This window comes from Trachypithecus francoisi, unplaced genomic scaffold (assembly GCF_009764315.1).
Source record: "Trachypithecus francoisi isolate TF-2019V2 unplaced genomic scaffold, Tfra_2.0 Lachesis_group3, whole genome shotgun sequence".
Lineage (NCBI taxonomy): Eukaryota > Metazoa > Chordata > Mammalia > Primates > Cercopithecidae > Trachypithecus > Trachypithecus francoisi.
The window spans coordinates 120,681,464-120,701,574 of NW_022681468.1; the positions used below are offsets into that span (position 1 = coordinate 120,681,464).

Below are 20,111 nucleotides of genomic sequence, written 5' to 3' on the forward strand. Positions count from 1 at the left end.
TTTTGGGATCAGGACTTGTTGTGGGCACAACAAGGTGGTTGGAATATATGATCCCTGGGGTCCCCTCTGACTCTGGCATTGTGTTAATGGAAGACTGGGATTGGGGCACTGGGGAGGTGGGCCGGTGAGAGGCATGGACTGTGAGGACTGTGTGGCTTCAGCCTGGCTCAGAGCACAGAGCTCATGCTCATTCAATGGGGCTGTGCCTCCGTCTGGGGCAGCTAGACCCCACAGAGCCCCCGTCTCAATTCCAGCACCGCTTTCTCCCACCAGCCTGGGTCTTTTAATAATAGAAGCAATATAGCTCAGATTTGTTGAGCACTTGCTCTATGCCAGGCACTGCGATAAAACCTTTACATGCTACATTAAACCCTGGCAGGCAGTCCAACTCCAGATAAACAGGCAGGATGGCTTGAGAGGGGCACCACCAGGCTCCATGGCAGCCCTGGACCCTACCTAGAATCCCTCACCTCCAGGCACCCAGCCTGGCATGGCCACCCCAGTCATGCCTCCCTGGAGGCCCCGCGCCACCATCCCTGTACCCTTTTAGGCACAAATGGCTTGCCTATGGGTGCCTTCCCCTCGATGTAGCTCACTGCTAGGAATACTCAGGGACTGTGCCTGACAACAGTAGCAGGAAGGCCACAGACAAGGCTCCCACTTGCTGGCCACAGGCTCCAAAGCTCACCAAAGCTAACAGGCTGTTGCTAGGATGGGGAGGACTAGAGATGGGTAACAGTCCTTGGCATCACCATGGCTCCCATTTACTAGCACGTACTATGGGCCAGGCTACGTGCTAAGCGCTTTTGACAGCACCTTATGTAATCGTCGCAGCACCTGAGAAGCATGCACTATTATTATTTCACAAACAGGGAAACTGAGAAGCAGACGTTAGATGCCTAGGGTTTCACAGCTGAGGGGTGGAGCTAAACTTCCAAAGGTATGGGAGGCTCCAGGCCCTAGAAGGAAAATGGGTAGCAGATCAAGCAGACTGGCCGATGCTTCAGAGGCCAGGGCAGTGCCTCTGGGCAGAGTTAGGGCCGATGGCTTGACTTCACAGAGTCCTAGTGAACCAGCTACTATAATTTTACTATAATTTCCAGCCTCCCTGGCTCTGCAAGAAATGAGAGGGATTGAGCCAGGAAGACAGCTCAGCTGTAGACCCTGGCCCAAGGCAGAGGGATGGATTCTTTGACCTCCCATGATGCCCACCAGCCAGGCTGCATCTCTGGCCCCCTGGACTCCAAATCCAGAGAACGTGCATCCCATAACCTTGTAATAAAATAAGAGAGCGACACTTCCATTTCTGCTGAAGGGCTTGCCTTCACTTTCCTCAAAAATCAGCAGCCATTCTTCCAAAAAAGGAAAAACACAAAGCAAGGCTGTCAATCTTGGGCCTCAGACAAATGAAATAAAGTTGCGACTTTTCTCTTTGAGAGCATAATTCTCCTCCCTTTTCCAAAGTCACTTACTGTACATTCAGGCTGTCACGGGCTTTGAGATGCAAATTGCACCAAGCGGAAGGCAGCCTGAAGAACAAAGAACGATTGAGGAAAGATCTGAAAAATGGATTTGGAAAAGGCTCTCTGAATTCCCTTGGAGAGGCGGAGACCTCACTGCAGAGCAGTGATGAAGATTCAGGCTTTTTTTTTGTTTTTTGTTTTCTGAGGGAGAGAAGGTTTGAGGAGCTCAGTGCTGATTGTGGGGGAGTGATGGGGTGTTACAGAAATCTGGAATGGGAATGAAGGCTTTGGGTGAGCAAACAAAATATTATTTCATTACAGTCCTCAGTACTAAGCTGGGCACCTTTCCTCCCAATCCTTCTTTTAATATTAGGCCTCAGACATGATGTGAGCTATGGAGCTAATTGATCCACCAACTTCTAGATTCAACTCCAAAGTTAAGAACAGGTGGGCCATGCAATATCATTCTAAGGGCTTTCAGGGGAGGATGCAGCCCCTTTCAGTCCGGGCAGCCCCTGTAGGGTGCTGCATTCTCCCTAGGATCTGGTGGGGATGAGCTGCCAGGATCAGCAAAGAAGAGACCCCAGCTCAGGGTAGATGGGCACCTGCTTCTGTGACTTGGCCACAGGTCAGCCCAATGGCCCCTTGGCTGAGGATCTACTGCGAGCCAGCCCCCATGCAAACCAGATACGTTTCCCACCCCTGGGGGCTCTCAGTCCAAGAGAGGCAGCCAACTAGACTATAAACTCCAGGTGGTCAAGACTTGGTGTTGTTCACTGCTTCCTCTTTGGTTGAGGAACTCTGACTGAAACCTAGCAGGCATTCAATACCCATCTGTTGGATGGATGGGTGGGTCGGTGGGCCAGTTTTGCCTCCTGACCTCTGGAGTGATGCTATCTTGTCTGGACCTCTCCTCCAGGACCCCACCCCTGCTTCTCCTTGCCAACTAGAATTGTTGCTTCATTCCTTCAGAGAGTAAGCTTCCCCAAGATCTGCTGCACTTGTATGGCGTTTGGAAACATCTATTCTCTTGGCTTCCAAAAGAGATGGACACACGGGGTGTCAGCTCATCAGAGAGGTGTAGTAAAGTGCTGATTGAATTGTTCAAGGAAATCCTCTAAGACATCCAAATGGCAGTAATAATAATACAAGGCACATTTATAGAAACACTCCCCTCTAATTCCCTGTAAGGTGGGCAGGCACATGACTGGGAGAGCCCTGGGCTAAATTCTGACTCTGCTACTTGTGGGCTGTGACTTTTCTGAGCCTCTGTTTCTTTATCTGTAAAACGGGGAGAATAAGTATACTTTCATCGTAGAATTTGAGGTGAGATTCAAACAGAGCAGGTACGTTAGATCCTCAAAATTTCCTCAGGCCACACTATTGTGGCGGGGAAGGAGAATGCACCACCCCAGCCCCAGAGACCCGGTGTATAGCTGGGACTGAGAGTGGCTGGGTTATAGGGAGAACCCAGACTCTTGATATCTAGGCCAGGTTTCTTCTCTTTCTGCCAGGTGCCAGTTGGGGTAGCAGGTAGCTCTGGTTCTAACCCTGGTCTTCCTGTGGCCTGGATCTGGAGTGGCAGGCAGTCCTGGTGAAGTGCAGCAGGAAAGGGGTGGCGCCCCTGGGGACGCCCCAGTGGTTAATCAGGCTGCTGGGCACAGCGCCTGCTCTCTGGAATACTCATAAGGTCTCTCCAGCTGTGCCAGGCAATTAGGGTGCTGATTGCTCCCCCATCTGCAGCTTAACATTCCACTCCAGAGAGCTGGCAGCTGAATGTTAACTAGGGGAAAAAGCAGGCACCGGCCTTCACAACGGCAGCGTGAATAAGAGACCTGGGAAGACAGAGCCACTCCTTCGAGATCTGCCAGCCAGAACTTATCTGTTTACCAGCATCATGGGCGGTGGAAAGAATCGTGGATTCAGAAATAAGTGAGCTGGTTTGGGGTCCACACTGTATGCCCGGCTCTACCCACCTGCTGAGAGGATCAATGAACACAGAGTTTGCTGGAACTCGAGAGTGCTGTACAAAGGCAAAGCATCATCGCGGTTGTTGTTTGTAGTTGTTGTGGACATGGCTTCCTACTCTGCAGAAGAATTTTTAATCATAATTACGGAAATCTCAAGCAAGCTGGCTTTGGAGGAAACCGAGCAAGGAGAGAAAAGCTCTGTGGAAGGTTCTGAGCCTCCCTCAGGAGGTGTGGCCTCGGGGCAGGGATTTGGGGATCCTGGGCAGGTGCTATTCGCTTCTGGCCCAAATCTCTTAGAAAAGCAAGCAAGGAATGAGAGGAGACGCTCGATAGTAGAGGGAAAAACTTTAGAGAAGAACTAAGACAATTCTCTGCGGCCTGATGTTTGCTCAAGACAAAAATCTAGAGCCATTCAGCGTAGGGACAACACTGTCCCACCATCAGTTAATACCTCATAACTAACGCTCAAAGTGATGATTTGCAGTCACCGAGAAATGGCCAAAATCTTTTCTGTGTTTGAATTGAATACAGGAAAGCTGTTTTCAGGGAAATTTCTGTCAAACTGAGGGGGTGAAAACTGGAGCTAAAATAATCTGACCCTTCTCCTTCCTTGAAAATCGGCTAGCGTGGAACATCTCCACCGCTGCCAGATCAACGAAGGGTTCCGCATTGGGCCTGACTGCCTCCCTCTCCCCGCACCCCCTGCACCAACCGGGAGGCTGCCCCACGCTTGCAGGCCCAGCCCTGGCCACAGGGGGCGGTAGAGGGACAGCCGTGGCCTGGGCAGCAGGGAAAGCAGGTGTTGGCTCCAATACCTAAGCCACTCCACTTTGGAGGCGAGACCCTTCGTCCCATAGTCCCCAGACTCAGGGTCCTGCCTGAAACTACTTGAGCCTCGCAGATCAAGGAGCTGCCTTACCCTCCCACGGAGTCAAGAACCCACCCCACCCCTCGCCATGCCTTCACTATGGGTCCTGCAGTTCTGTTTCAACTTTCTACGGCGAGCCCATATTCAGGTGTTACTCTGGGAGGAAACATTTGCAACATACATTAGGGAGGGCTGATGTTCAAGGAAGATGAAGACATTCATCTGGCCAGAGGGCAGCAGGCAAACCGAGCGGATGTGGCCCCTCTAGTCCATACCAGTGCACACACTACACTGAGCCCCTCTCCGGCCTGCAGGGCCTCTGAAACTTCAGGGGCTCCCTCTTCACATCAGCGAATTGCCTTTATTTTTTCGAAAGTACAAAACGTTAAGTACTCGTAAGAAATTTAGATCATATAGCTAAGGGAAAAGAAAATTACAGAGCACTCATGCTCCCAATACTTGGGAGATAGCATAACTTTTGACATTTGATGTATATTTTTTCAGTCGCTTCCAGATAGGTAAATAGTTTTTGTTTTTGTTTTTGAGATGGAATCTCATTCTGTAGCCAGGCTGGAGTGCAGTTCCGCGATCTCGGCTCACTACAACCTCCCGCTCCCAGGTTCACGGGATTCTCCTGCCTCAGCCTCCCAAGTAGCTGGGATTATAGGCGCGCACCATCACGCCCAGCTAATTTTTGTATTTTTAGTAGAGACGGGGTTTCACCATGTTGGCCAGGAATGTCTCGATCTCTCTTTCTCTCTCTCTCTCTCTTTTTTTTTTTAGACGGAGTTTCGTTCTTGTTGCCCAGGCTGGAATGCAGTGGCATGATCTTGGCTCACTGCAACCTCTGCCTCCCAGGTTCAAGCGATTCTCCTGCCTCAGCCTCCTGAGTAGCTGGGATTCCGGGCATGTGCCACCACACCCAGCTAATTTTGTATTTTTAGTAGAGACGGAGTTTCTCCATGTTGGTCAGGATGGTATCGAACTCCTGACCTCAGGCGATCTGCCCGCCTCGGCCTCCCAAAGTGCTGGGATTATAGGGGATAAATATTTTTAATGTGATTAATCATATATTGCATTTCTTCACGTAACAGTGTATCATATAAATAGTTTTCTCTTGTTAAATATTACTCTGCATCTCTGGTCCTCAGTGTATGGTCTGGGGGCCTCTGGAGATCCCTGAGACCATTTTATGCAGTCCACTGGGTCAAAAGTATTTTCCTAATAATAAGACATTATCTGCCATTTCACTCTCCTTCTCTCTCTCGAGTGTATAGTGGGGTTTTCCAAAGGCTGCATAATGTGTGCTATGCAAAGCCAGCCAGCTGTCTTCTAATAAGCCAGACTAATATTAAAGAGATTTACAAAAGTGTAAAATGATATCATTCTTCTGATTAACTTTTTTGTCTTAAAAAAAGTTATTTTTAATAAAAATGTTTTTCAGGAGAACATGAAATAGACTAGACTTATAATTATGTAAGTTAATAAATATATATTTTACAATTCCTTCATTTTTATTTTGAATATGCTAAATATTGATAGGTATAACCCATATAAACAAAAGTTCTTTGGGATCCTCGATAATCATTAAGAGTGGAAAGTGATCCTGAGACTGAATGCTGGAGAACGGGACTGCTCTACAGCATCATTTTAATGACTGCATAGTGTCCCTTTGTGTGGCTCTTCCCTAATTTGTTTACCGCATTTCCTGATTGATGGACCTGCAAGTTCTTCCAACCTTTCACTATCATAAAAACGCTGCACATTCAGCACTCACGTAAAGTGAAAATTTCTTGAAATGAGAGAAAACAACAGAAATCAGTTGGTAGTGTGAGTTGTCACAATGAGTGTATGATTACTTAAGTTAAACAAAATGTATTACAGCATGTAAACAAATAAAGTTAAAAAAAGATGTATATCAAATACACCTTATATGTATGTATATATAGCATATTTCTATCTCTAGAGAGAGACACAAACTCTGTAAAGAGCACTTTCTTTTCTGCTGTCCATGAAGTGTTCACAAAATGTGTTCATATTCTAGACCAGTGCTACTGACAGTGTAAAACATTTCGTTACCATTACAGAAATTGAGAGGAAGCGTTTAGAAACGTTTAAGCAATTTGACAGAGAAACTTTATTTTTATTGAATATAATTTAAAAATTGAGGCTTGTAAAAATAATCGAGTACTAAAAAATGCTGCACACATATTTTTTAAATACACTTGGGAATATTTCTGTAGGATGGATTCCTAAAGTGGAATTGCTAGGTCAGTAGACATGCACCTTTAAATATTAATAGAAATTGCCAACTTGCCTCGTTTACATCTTACCAAGAGTGTATTTGAGCAGCTGCTCTCTCACACCTTTGGCAATACTGATGATTATTACTCTTTTAAATCTTTTCCAATTAGTAGGTTAAAATATATATTTTGCCTTCTATGAATTGCTTATTCATATCTCCTTCCCTCCCCCCCTCCCTCCTTCCCTCCCTCCTTTCTTTCTTTCTCTTTCTTTCTTTCTGACAGAGCCTCGCTCTGCTGCCCAGGCTGGAGTGCAGTGGGGCGATCTCGGCTCACTGCAAGCTCCGCCTCCTGGGTTCACACCATTCACACCACCATTCACCGGCCTCAGCTTCCCGAGTAGCTGGGACTACAGCCGCCTGCCACTACACCTGGCTAATTTTCTTTTTGTATTTTTAGTAGAGATGGGGTTTCACTGGGTTAGCCAGGATGGTCTTGATCTCCTGACCTCGTGATCTGCCCACCTCCGCCTCCCAAAGTGCTAGGATTACAGATGTAAGCCACCACGCCCCACCTTTTCTCCCTTTCTTTCCCTTCCTTCTTTCTTTCGAGCTAGAATCTTGTTCTGTCACCCAGGCTGGAGTGCAGTAATGCGATCTTGCCCACGGCAACCTCCGCCTCCCGGGTTCAAGCAATTCTCCTGTCTCAGCCTCCCAAGTAGCTGGGACTACAGGCACATGCCATGACGCCCAGCTAATTTTTGTATTTTTAGTAGAGACGAGGTTAGGTTTCACCATATTGGTCAGGCTGGTCTCGAACTCTTGACCTCAGGTGATCCACCCACCTCATCCTCCCAAAGTGCTGGGATTTACAGGCATGAGCCACCACGCCCAGCCTCTTCCTTCCTTCCTTCCTTCCTTCCTTCCTTCCTTTCTTTGAGACAGGATTTTTATCCATTGCCCAGGTTGGAGTGCAGTGGAGTGATCATAGCTCACTACAGCCTCCAGTTCCTGGACTCAAGCAATACTCCCATCTCAGCCTCCCAAGTAGCTGGGACTTCAGGGCAAGCCACCATGCCCGGTTAATTTTTCTTGTTTTTTCTTTTCTTTTTTTTTTCACTTTGTAGAAACAGGGTCTCAGGGTCTCACTATGTTGCCCAGACTGGTCTCAAACTCCTGGGCTTAAGCGATCCTCCTGCCTTAGCCTCCCAAAGTGCTGGGATTACAGGCGTGAGCCACGGCACCTGGCCCCAGTCCCATTTTTCTTTTTCTTTTCTTTTCTTTTTTCTTTTTTTTTTTTTTTGAGACAGAGTTTCAATCTTGTTGCCCAGGCTGGAGTGCAATGGCACAATCTCGGCTCACCACAACCTCTGCCTCCCGGGTTCAAGTGATTCTCCTGCCTCAGCCTTCCAGGTAGCTGGGATTACAGGCACGCGCCATCACGCCTGGCTAATTTTGTATTTTTAGTAGAGACGGGGTTTCTCCATGTTGGTCAGGCTGGCCTCAAACTCCCGACCTCAGGTGATCCACCCACCTTGGTCTCCCAAACTGCTGGGATTACAGGCATGAGCTACCGTGCCCGGCCACGTTCTTGTTCTTGTTGATTTTTCTGGAACTCTTTGTATATTCTTCACAGGAATACTTTGTCTATTCTATATTGCAAATATTGTAGTCAAGTATGTGGCTTGAGCTTTCATTTTGTTTAGGTGTCTCATTGTAGTACAGAAACTATCTTTTAAAAATTTATTCTAATCTATTCATTTTCTTTATGATTTTGGGGATTCCTGTCTTCCTTAGGAAGCCTTTCTTCATTGCATGATTTTAAACATGCACTCCATTTTCCTCTAAAACACTTGTAGCTTTTCTTCTTTTAAATGTTTAGATATTTAATGCATCTGGAATTAATTTTTGTTATGGTATGAGGTATTGACTGTTGACCCTTGTGAGCCTAATGTGGAGTATGGCAGGGTGCTGGCAATAGGTTTGAGCCCCAGTAAGAACCAGCCCACATGTTCCTGGGGACCTGCAGGCCTGGATGGATGGAGCTGAGTGTGTGCCTGAGGCAACAGTGATCTGAGGCCATCTGATTCAGGAGGGAAGGGAAGCTGCACCTGAGGATCCTTCCGAATGTGTTAGAGCAGCTGTGAGCCTTTGCGAGGTTGACCAGCAGAGTGGATAACTTTCCCAAAAAAGTAACCAAACATCCTTAACATGTCGTGTGGTTCACTAGAAGCTTCACAGCTATTATCTCACTTAAGGCCAACATGGCAGATGCAGGCAGAGGAGGATTTCTGATCCTGCTTTTACCATTACAGGAAAATAAAGGTCAGAGAAGTCAAGTGACATGTGCACGGTCCCAAATCTGGCAAGTGCAGAACCCAGACCTCCCACCACCACCCAGTGCATGCTCCTCGGACCTCTCTGTGCATCAGGTTCTGTCCTCAGTGTCCCTGCAGCTGCCTCTTTGGTGGAAAGGAAGATCTGGTCTAAGCCTTTTCCAAATCTGTGCTCCCCCACTGTGGGTAGGAGAGACTGGAAAAATCCATCCTCCACCACCAGCTGACAGTGAATTTTGAGAACCAAGGCTTCCTTCCACATGCACCTCTTCCTCCCCCTGAGCGATTTGGCGGAGGGTGGGAGTGGGGATGAGTCAAGCTGGGAAGGGGGAACTCAGCCATAAACAAGTGGGACTGACAGTGAGCACTTTCCCTGAAGCGCGTGACCTCCCACAGGCCTCCAGGGACTCCGCCTGAATGGCTTTGGCTTAAAAATTTCATGATCTAGGCTTTGCAGATTTAATCTGTTATATTCACGTAAGCAGCTGCAGAAAGGGGAAATCTTTAGCTAGGAGGTGGAGGATGGGGAAGAAGGTAAATTATTTCCAGTCTCTCAGTGGAGAGCAATTAAAAAAAAAATGAGTGGGCCGGGCACGGTGGCTCATGCCTGTAATCCCAGCACTTTGGGAGCCATGGTGGGCAGATCACCTGAGGTCAGGAGTTCGAGACCAGCCTGACCAACATGGTGAAACCCCATCTCTACTAAAAATACAAAAATTAGCCAGGTACGGTGGCACACGCCTGCAGTCCCAGCTACTCGGGAGGCTGAGGCAGGAGAATTGCTTGAACCTGGGAGGCAGAGGTTGCATGAGCCGAGATCGCGCCATTGCACTCCAGCCTATACAACAGAGCAAAACTCCATTTCAAAAAAAAAAAAGGGTATAATTTTTGCAGTTGCTCAGTGTATAATACTTATGGCTGGGTCTCCATCCCTTCTGGCTCCAAACCAAGAGGACACTCAGGACACGGAGTGACAGAGCTAGACCTGGTCTTGGACATCAGAGTGTTCCACTCCTTCAGGGAATGGAACCTTGTATACACCAAGGGAGTGGCTTGTCCAAGTGCACACCTTTAGGTAAGCTCTGGAAAGGGATCTCAGGTCTCCTGGATCCAGGGCCTGTACTTGTTCTGTTGAATCTCAGGAAAATCCTGGAGAAGGCATAGCCACTAGATACTTGATGAGGAAGTAAAAGGTGGGAACTCAGAGAGAAGTAGGGTCAACAGGCCTAAGAGAGACCAAGGATGGCTCCTCTGCCCTGGAGCTGCCCGTGGAGTGAAGGTAGGGGCCACCTACCTGCTCCAGGGGGATGACGAGGAAGGAGCCGCCCCCTGCGCTCTCAGTGACGATGGCCAGGAAGCGGGCGTTGACGGCACAGAAGTGGTTGTCATGCACATTCTTCGTGATGGGGATCCCATCGAAGCAGTGCTCCCGGTTGGCCACCTTCCCGTAGACATTCCGGAACTTGGAGCTACGGTATTGCGGACGCCAGGACATCTGTAAGTGGTCAGGAGAGACAAGGGTCAGGCTGGGCCCTGTGCCACGAAGGGCCTGGGCTGGGCTCTGGGGGGAGGGAAGTTGCGGCTCAGACGTGCAGCAGGTGAGCAGGTCCTGGGTCCCCCGTCAGGAAGAGGTGGAAAGGAAGAAGCATCCAAGAATTCAGGGCACACTCATAGGCCCAGCCCGTTCTAGTGGGTTTAATCTTTGAATAAAATCTTACAAGAACAAAGATTGGCATAGGGGCTTTTGGTACACAGGCCCACCCCACTTTCTAGAAAGGCTGTAGGGTCCTTTTACTACCCAGGAACCTATCATGTGATAGAGCAAAGCAAGAATACAGACAGACTCCCTCCTGAGTATCCCGAACTGTGCTCGGTTCAGTATGGGAGGTGCGGACAGCAGAGGCCAGTGTTCACCAAGATTGAGGACAAGGCCCACAGCAGGAGTGGGGTGGGGAGATGTCTCTCCTTGTGCAAGAAGGCAACCCCCCACCCACTGTCATCCTCTCAGATTATCTAGCATTTCTAATCCACAGGTACATCCTCAGAAATCTCTGAGTCCTGGATGTTATCATCACATCATCAGGCACAGAGAGGTTAAGTGACTTGTCCAAGGCTACACAGCTAAGTAGGGCCATGAACACAAGTCTCCTGACTGGAAATCCGAGACTCCTCCTATGCCAGATGACCCGTTGAAGCAAGGTTTCTCAGCATGTGGCCCACAGATCACCTGTATCAAAGTCATCTGGGGTGGGGGAGGTCGCTGGGCTTCCCATGTCATTCGTAAGAAATGCTGATTCCTGGGTCCCAATCTAGACCTACTGAATCCAATATTTTGAGGATGCAGCCCAGGAATCAGTACTTTTCCATCACAGCTAGAGAGTCTCATGTGATGACAAAGCACACGATTAAAGCGATCTGGATTGCTGAGTCACTACATGAGGCATTGCTGTCTTGGAGCACTTACAGAATCCATAGCAGACTTTGCATGAGTGACAAACTTTTGTTATATAAGCCGCTATGATTTTGGAGTTAATTTGTTATTACAGCATATCCTAGCCTGTTCTAACTGGTATACTTTGTACAGTTTTTTTTTTGTTTTTTTCTTTTTGTTTGTTTGTTTTTGAGATGGGGTCTCCCTCTGTCTCCCAGGCTGGAGTGCAATGGCGCGATCTCGGCTCACTGCAACCTCTGTCTCCCAGGTTCAAGTGATTCTCCCACCTCAGCCTCCTGAGTAGCTGGGATTACACGCCCAGCTAATTTTTGCATTTGTAGTAGAGACAGATTTCACCATGTTGGTCAGGCTGGTCTTGAACTCCTGACCTCAGCTGATCCATCTGACCCGGCCTCCCAAAGTGCTGGGATTACAGGCGTGAGCCATGGTGCCGCCCGGCCTGCATTTGATTTAAATCAAGCCAAGAGCTAAGTCACAAAGGCCTCTTTATTGAAGGAAGAAGTTCAGAATCCAGAAGGAGAATCCCAGGGAAGTCACTCCTCACCTTCAGGCAAATCCTCTTCCACCAGTTCTCTGGGCCCCAACCCCTGCCTCTCCACTGCCTCTTCTCCACTTCCCAAGGTTGCCCTCCATCCCACTGGGCCAGTCTCCCTGCTCTACTTCCCTGTCTTTGCCCACGCTGTGTCCCTGTTCCTCCTGCCTTCTCTCTCTGCTGAGTTCTGCCCCAGACTGTCTGGATAAAGTCATGCTGGAGAGGCAAGAGCATTGGCTGGGAGGCTGGGAGGTCACTGCCCTTTTCCCTCCCCAGGCAGACTGTGTGCCCTCAGGCAAGCCCCTCCCATCCCCAGGCTGACTGTGTGCCCTCAGGCAAGCCCCTCCGGTCCCCAGGCTGACTGTGTGCCCTCAGGCAAGCCCCTCCGGTCCCCAGGCTGACTGTGTGCCCTCAGGCAAGCCCCTCCCGTCCCCAGGCTGACTGTGTGCCCTCAGGCAAGCCCCTCCCGTCCCCAGGCTGACTGTGTGACCTCAGGCAAGGCCTTCCCCTCTCCTCCCCAAGCTGTGTGACCTCAGACAAGCCTCTCCCCTCCCTCCCCAAGCTGAAGGGAGAGCAGGCAAGGCTCTCCCTTCCCCAAGCACTGGCTCCTCATCAGGACACCAACTATTCCCAAAGTGGGGTCCCAGGTGGTCCTTTACATGGTTACAGAGATGAAGTTAATTTTAGCCAGTCATGTGTTTATTTTAAATTGCTTTAGAAAAAATATAACTTCATGTCAAATCCATGGTTTCACAGATACTACTGCTAATGAGGCTAAGTTTCAAAAAGTGAATCAATTCAAAGAAAAATACAGTATGAAAAATATAGTATGGGTGGTTGGTGGACCTGGCAAAAGTTTAATCTGAAGTGAGGACACTAGGTATTGCTCTGCCTTTCCACGCAGAACATTCTTGATGCCACAGTTTCCACACAAGAGAAAGGAGGTGTTGAGCTTGCTCACTCCAACCTCCTGTTCCTTGCTAGTGCAGTTCTAGCTTGGAATGTCTTCTCTGTGCAGCCAACTCTCAGCCTTTAAGGCCCGACTCACTCTGATCTACATAGCCCACAGTGACCTCCTCGGAATCCGCAGACAGCCGGCACCTCTCCTGGGGCTCCTAGTCTAGAGCTTGTCCTAGCCTCTCCCATCCTGGGGGTGTGTCGCTGCTCTGTGATGGCAGAAAGTGATACCAGGGTCTTCTGAAAGGGACTGAAGACTAGTGTGCACTTTTCCCAGGCAGCCTAGGTGAGTCTTGGAGGCCATGGGGAGACCTGCTGGGCAACTGACCTGGTGGCAGGCCCAGCCCATCCATGAAGGGAGTCCAGCTTAGTGGGGAGACAGATGACACAGTTCAGCATCCACCAGAACCCAAGGCTCAGGGAGCCACAGGGATGGCAAGTTCTGTCTCCAACCCCAGCACAGCCTGTGGCTGGGCATCGGGGATGGTCTGCACAAGGCCTGTTTCTAGACTGAGTGCCCAGTTCTGTGCTCTTCCCAGTGCAGACTTCACCGCAGGCTCTCCCTGGGGGACAACAAGGGGAAGGGTCACAAGAACTGGACTGAAAGCCACGCAGACCTAGATTCAAATCCCAACCCTGCTGTGTGACTTGGGCAAGTCACTTAACTTCTCTATGCCACCTCCATCTACTCCCATATTAAAGAGGCTAGCGGGCATGGTGGTAAGCACCTGTAATCCCAGCTACTTGGGAGGCTGAGGCAGGAGAACTGCTTGAACCCAGGTAGCAGAGGTTGCAGTGAGCCGAGATTGCACCACTGCACTCCAGTCTGGGCAACAGAATGAGACTCTGTCTCAAAAAAAAAAAAAAAAAGAGGCTAGGCTGGGTGAGGTGAGTCACTCCTGTAATCCCAGCACCTTGGGGGGCTGAGGAGGACAGATCACTTGAACCCAGGAGTTGGAGACACTAACCTGAGCAACATGGCAAAACTCTGTCTCTACCAAAAACATACAAAGTTAGCCAGGCATAGTAGTATGCAACTATAGTCTCGGCTACTTGGGAGGCTGAGGTGGGAGGATGGCTTGAGCCTGGGAGGTGGAGGTTGCAGTGAGCTGAGTTGCACTACTGCACTACCCGCCTGGGCGACAGTGCTGAACCCTGTCTCAAAATAAATAAATAAATAAATAAAATAAAATAAAGGTGGCTAATCATCCCCATCACCTCCAAGGGCTTGGTAGGAGCCAATGCCAAGCTGCTTGCCACGTGCCCAGCACAGGACATGCTGACCTGATAGGTTCTCCTGAGCCCACCAGGCAAGGTCTACAAGTACCCCAGTTTCCTCAGGTGGAGCGCTCAGCGGCCCGCAGTTTCTGTGCCTGTTTTCCCATCTGACTTCACCCCTTCCTCGTCCACCCTCCCCCTTCTCCTTTTCCCTGCTCCTTCTGCTTCCTCCCACTCTCTGCCCTTCTTTCCTCTCTCTCCCATCTCCTCATCTCCCCAGTCCTCAGGATGTGGACACAGGAAGGAAGCATCTGTGGTGAAGGCTCTGGTGTGCACACTTGTGGTCTTCTTGAATGACTCCTTACCCATCTCCTGTTGCCCCCACAGCCCAGCTAGCACTTCTGAACTGGATGCTGCATCCCAGGGGACCACAGCGCTCAGGCTCGGGGTGAGCAGGCATGTTCTCCCACTAAGCATATTCCCCAGGGATGGGCCTGGGCAGGCCCTAGAATGAGGCAGGCCTGCTTCCTGGGAAGAATGGAGAGTGTCTGTCTCTCAGCAAGCCTGGGCTGGCCTCTCCACCGTGGCTGGTAGGCTGGGGCTGGATCTCCATGGAGATTCTCTCTGCTGGGCCTTTGGAAGGGCCAGGGGAAGGGAGGTCAGGGGCTGCTATTGATCAGTGGCTCCACATCCCTGGGCCTGGAGCTCCACTCCACGTGAACCTATGCACAGGTGTTCACACAGGACCCTGAGCTGGGAGTCTGCAGTCCTGGCTCCGCTCCCCATTCAGACTCCTACTGACCTTGGGAAAGACACTTTGCTGCTTCAAGCACCAGCTGCTCCTCCCCCTCTACCCCATTCCTTCTCTTTCTTTCTACTTCTGTGGAATTATGGGAAAAGAACTTGCAAAAATCATGACTCCTGCCTCCTTATTACTTCCTTAAGCATTTCCTACAAAGGAGGGCAATTTCCTTAGCACATCACCATCATCGCATCCAAGAAAACGGACCATTCCTCAATACCATGTAATGCCCAGTCCATGTTTACATTTCCCCCAAATACCTTCTACAGCTATTTTAGTTTCTGAACTAAGATTCAGTGAATCCTAGGTTCCCGTGTTGCATTTGGTTGTCAATTCTCTTTTGCCTTCTTTAACCTAAAATACTCCTAGCACCATGTTTTTTTTTTTTTTTTTTTTTTAATGGCATTGCCTTTTGAAAGATACCAGCTCAGTCGTCTTATAAAACGTTCCAAAGATTTGTCTCATGATGCTTCAGGGCATTGCTAAGGTTGTTCCTGTATCCCTTGTAAACTTTAAGAGTTAGGTCTAAGGCCTTGATTTGATTCAGGTTACAATGTCTCCATTATTAGTTACTTGGCTTTGGTAGAGCATGAGAAAGGAGAGGAGAGGGCAGAGGGAATGTGTAAGCACACACTTGGTCTGGCTGGTGGCAGTGAGGAGGCCACCTGGCCAGTGCCAAGGGTTTGTTCTGGAAGGTGATGGACAGAGGCTGGAAGGCCAAGCCAGGCACCAGTACACACTGTAGGCCAAAGTTGGGTGTCTGCATTAGGATCTGCATTACTAAGGGGCTGACCTCATCCCTGCCGAGACCTCAAAGGGAAATCAGTGGGGGCGGTCAAGAGGTGACCTGAAAATCTGGCCCTTTGCCTTTACCCCTGAAGCCCTGCCCAGATACTGGTAGATTCCCCCCGACTGGTTCTAGTGAAAGCAGAACACACTCTCTCTGAATCTTTTAGGACAAATGAGCACAAGACACAAGATTGGGACATACTGGTTTTGAGATTGGTTTTCAAGATTGGTTTTGAACTCCGTAAAAGAAAGGACGTCCTTAATGGTTAGAGCTGCCTAACTTGGAAAAAGAAGCTACCTTGATAGGTAATGAGCTTCCTATCTCTGGGGGGAAGGGGGGGTTTCAAGATTTAAGTGGACGACCTCTGACCAAGGACGATGTGGATTAATGAGTGGAACTAGATCGCCTTCCAGCCCTGAGATAATAGAGTTCCTGTACTTTATTAAACACATGATGTTGGAACAGAGAGGAGCTTTGAGGTCTACCATGCTGGTTCTACCACCCTCCCTGGCTGGGGGTCTTCCTCCTCTATATTTCCCTACCCCAGTTGGGTTGCTGTGACCCTGAATGACAACAGCTCTTACATGGCAATAGCCACCTCCTCTTAGGGCGTCCCACAGAGCTGATTAATGCTTGGCACTTATTTCAAGCTTTAGATATGCATGTTTTCTGTCTCCAGTTACCGGATTGTAAGTTACCAGATCATCCAACTTCTTCTGGCCCCTGCACAGCCCCACCTGACTCCATGCCTGGTTCAGGGCTCCCTTATGGCTGAGCCTCATAGTGACTCTGGCTGAATCACCTCTCAGTACGGTAGGGGGGCAAGAGCCAAGGTCAGGCCCAAGGAGGTCCCTCCTTCAGGGAACTCACCCTAGGGCTGTGACTTCAGCCTGCTGAGGTTTTGCATTTTATTTTCAGGCTGATGTGCTGCCTTGCCCACAGGATGAGGGTCTGGTCCTTACCCTACCTCATGAGCCCTTCCTCTACCACGTTCTTCCTTCTGGTCATGCAGCCCTGTCTCCAATAGGCTCCCTGTCACCAGAATACCGACACCTCGGAACCCAGTACTGCTGTTAGGCTGAGGCCTAGTGAGTCCCTTGCTGTTGACAGCACAGAATCAGCAAGGGGCCAGTGCCTGTAGAACCACCCTGAAAAGCCCACCCACAGTCATGATCCTCTCCAGACACCACCTCAGTCAGCCCCGCTGCTGTCCAGCAGACAGAGCTAGGCAGGTGCTACAATCCCATTTACAACATAGAGTGTCTGTGTGGCTAATGGAGGAGTTAAGAGACTTGTCCAAAGTCACAAGCTATCAAAATGGTGTAGCCAAGACTTCAGCCAAGAACTTCTGACTCTTAGTCTACTTCTCTTTCCAATACAACACACATCTTCTCCTCCTTCAGCCTCTCCACCTCAACTCTTACCCCTCCCCAATAGCTCCATAAATCCAGGCCCCTACACAAAAGTGTCAAGAAACTGTATAGCAGGAAGGGTTTTAGGAGTCAGAAAGAATCCAGTGGTTTCTATCTTGGCTCTGCTACTTGTTAGTTGTACGACTTTGGACTACATACTCAACCTGTCTGAATATCAGTTTTCTTAAAATGAGAATAATGTCATCCAGCTCACTGGATACAATGAAGTGACCAGATACAAATTCCTTGGCAAAGTGTCTGGCCCAGGATGGGTGCTTGCTAAACACTAGCTCTACCCTCTCTCCTCCTGTGAGGGAGAGTCTCTGACTTCAAATAATCAAATGTTTACTTGGGAAGGTCAGGCTTTGCCAGGAGGAGGAGGACAGGGCTGGGCTGGGCTGGTCTGAGGGTCAGGAGAGGGAGGGAGAGGTTCTGGATTCCAGATGTGCACAGTTGCTGGGCCTGCTCCCTGGCAGCCTCTCCCTGGGCCCAGGGCCATCCTGGTATCCCTCCCAGATGGGGAGGGCCCGGAAGGAAGAAGTATTCATTTTGCAGCTAAATGGCCCTTATAGCCTCTCAAGAAATGTAGGATAGCTTTTTTTCTCTTCTGAGATAATCACTATGTATACTCCACATGGAAGCAAATTGTATCCTGTCCTCGGGTCTCAAAAATGATTTATTGTGGCCAGTGGGTGCATTTTCTAGATGATGACATGAGCAAAATTTAGTTTTTAACTGGAACACAAAAATGTAAGAGAGCACTTTTTTTTAGTTTCTGACTCAGGTGAAGGGGCAATGTGGCTACATTCACATCAAAGGGCTGGGAGTAAGCCCCCTGGAAAAGAGCTGTGCAATGTGGGGAGCCCAGGAGACCTCTCAGATCTGCCCTGGTAGCTCCCATGGGGCAGCCCATCACGATATATGACAGAGCCATTCCCGGTCATGTGCTGTCAGAGAAAGACTGGCACTTTCCATCTTGTTTGGTCACCAGCTGTGTGACCTGGGACAAGCCACCTTCCTTCTCCGGGCTCAGTGTCCTCTTCTGTGATATGTGGGTATCAACTGACCTGGGTCCTGGAATCTGTATGAGGATGGAACATGAGAACACAAGAGAAAATAATGTGGCACTGTCATGAAGGAAAGACACTGTTATCAACAGCTCCATCTCATCCACAGCATTCTGGGTCGTGAGCAAGAGCTGATCATCTGTTCCTCCTCCACCCAGGAAGGTTGGACACACAGGAAGAACACAATGAATATTTCCAAACTGGAGGGAGCAGAGGGAACCAGCCCACAGTCCCGAGGGGCTCGCCAGCCTGGGCAGTAATTCCCAGTGGACTTCAAGCTTCAGTGTCCTCCTCTGTAAAATGAGAAAGCCAAACAGACAATGGGAGATGCATGAACTGTGCCACTTCCCTCAGCATAGCATCTCTCAGACCCCTGCCCTGACCATTTCCAAACTTGGTTATGCATCAGAATCGTCTGGGAAATGTGTTATGAAGGCATGTATCTGTGGAACCAACATTTGGCAGTATCTCCTCTTGCCTGTGTCCCTTAGAGTAGGCTAAAACTGCACTGTCCTATATGGTAGCTACCAGCCACATGCAGCTGTTTAAATTCAGATTAATTAAAATTAAATGGAAAATTCCTCCTCAGAGTAACCACATATCAAGAGCTCAACAGGCACATATGGCTAGTGGCTACCATATGGGACAGCAGAGATTACAGAGCATTTCCATTACTGCAGTGTGTTCCATTGGACAGCACTGGGAGAAAAGACATCAATTAGCTCCTAAAAGTCATCAGTTAGCTACTAAAAGTCCTAAATCCTGAAAGAAAAGAATCAGTACAAACCTCCACTCCTGGAAGTTCCTGGGTGGGGTGTACAGGGACTTAGGAAGGCTGTAATTTGGAGTCACTCCACTGTCTTTCTCTGCATCTCTGGCAAACATGGAATTCTTGGGTTCCAGACCAGTTCTCCCATCAACTCACAGGGCCTCTCGGGCAAGTCCCTCGTTCTTCTCTCCCAGGAAATGGGAATTCCTCCTCACCACCCAGCTCTGTCCTGCCTCCCTCATGCTATCAGGGAGTGGATCAAAGCCAAGTGGGAACAGGCAGGGCTGGGATGGCGCCTTCTCAACAGTCTCTAGAGGGGAGGTTTATGCAGCATGCATCCACCACCCAGTGCAAGCCCAGCCAGAGACACGGTCTATTCTGTACCAGGCCTCTGCCCGAATCCCTGCAGCCTTTCCTGCTCTGGTGAACAAGGCCGGACATGTAAGGCTGTAGCCTCCTCTACCTCAGTCTCTTCAAGACAGCTTCCCACCTCCCCCAAGACGGTCACTGGGAAGTCTTTCCCGAGGCCCCCAGATTTCATGCTGTGCTCCCCTTGCTCCTGGTTCACTACACTGACAACAACCAACATGTGTTTAGTGCTCACGATGAGCTGAGCATCTTACATTCATTATATCCTCCAATCCTTAAAATAACCCTGAGAAATAGGTACAATTATTATCCCCATTTCCAGACGTGACTGGGTTTGTCCAAGTCACTGAAGTGGAGGAGCTGGGATCTGATTCAGAGCTGTCACCGAGGTCTCTCCTTTACTTGTCTGCTCCCCAACTATCCTGGCTGTTGTTGAGGGCAGGAACTGCACCTCATTCCTCCTATTTTTCCAGGCTTCCCATTGGGCCTAACATCATCTTGATAAATGGTTACGAAATATACGAGTGAGGGAAGAAATTGGAGGGCAGGGACAAGGAAGAGCAACCCAAGTCTTTGCCTCAGGGCCCACAAAAGTCCCTTTGGAGCTCCAGATCGGGAACCTCGTCCATCCCCATGTTCACAGGACCAGATCCCATAATATTCACTCTGCGCAGAGAGCCAGGAAAAGGAAATGTCTGCCTCCTCTGGGCCTAACTTTTTCTCCATGTGGTCCTGACACAAAAAGGTTTTGAAGGAACCGTATCCTGTCAGAGCAGAAAAGGACTCAGGTCCACTAAATCCAGCCTCTCATTTCAGAGACCCAGAGAGGAGGAGCGACTCGTCCAAGGTCACACAGTATTGTCT

The 20,111-nt window shown here is 49.3% G+C and overlaps 1 protein-coding gene across 1 annotated transcript in view; it reads right to left on the reverse strand.

Annotated features, from left to right (window-relative positions):
• The window catches only part of CORO2B (coronin 2B), a 153,355-nt gene that overhangs the window by 73,341 nt on the left and 59,903 nt on the right, over positions 1-20,111 (reverse strand). Inside the window, exon 2 of the mRNA XM_033189603.1 lies at positions 10,174-10,374. Coding sequence (XP_033045494.1) covers positions 10,174-10,374 — 201 coding nt within the window. The remainder of the gene's footprint in view (positions 1-10,173; positions 10,375-20,111) is intronic.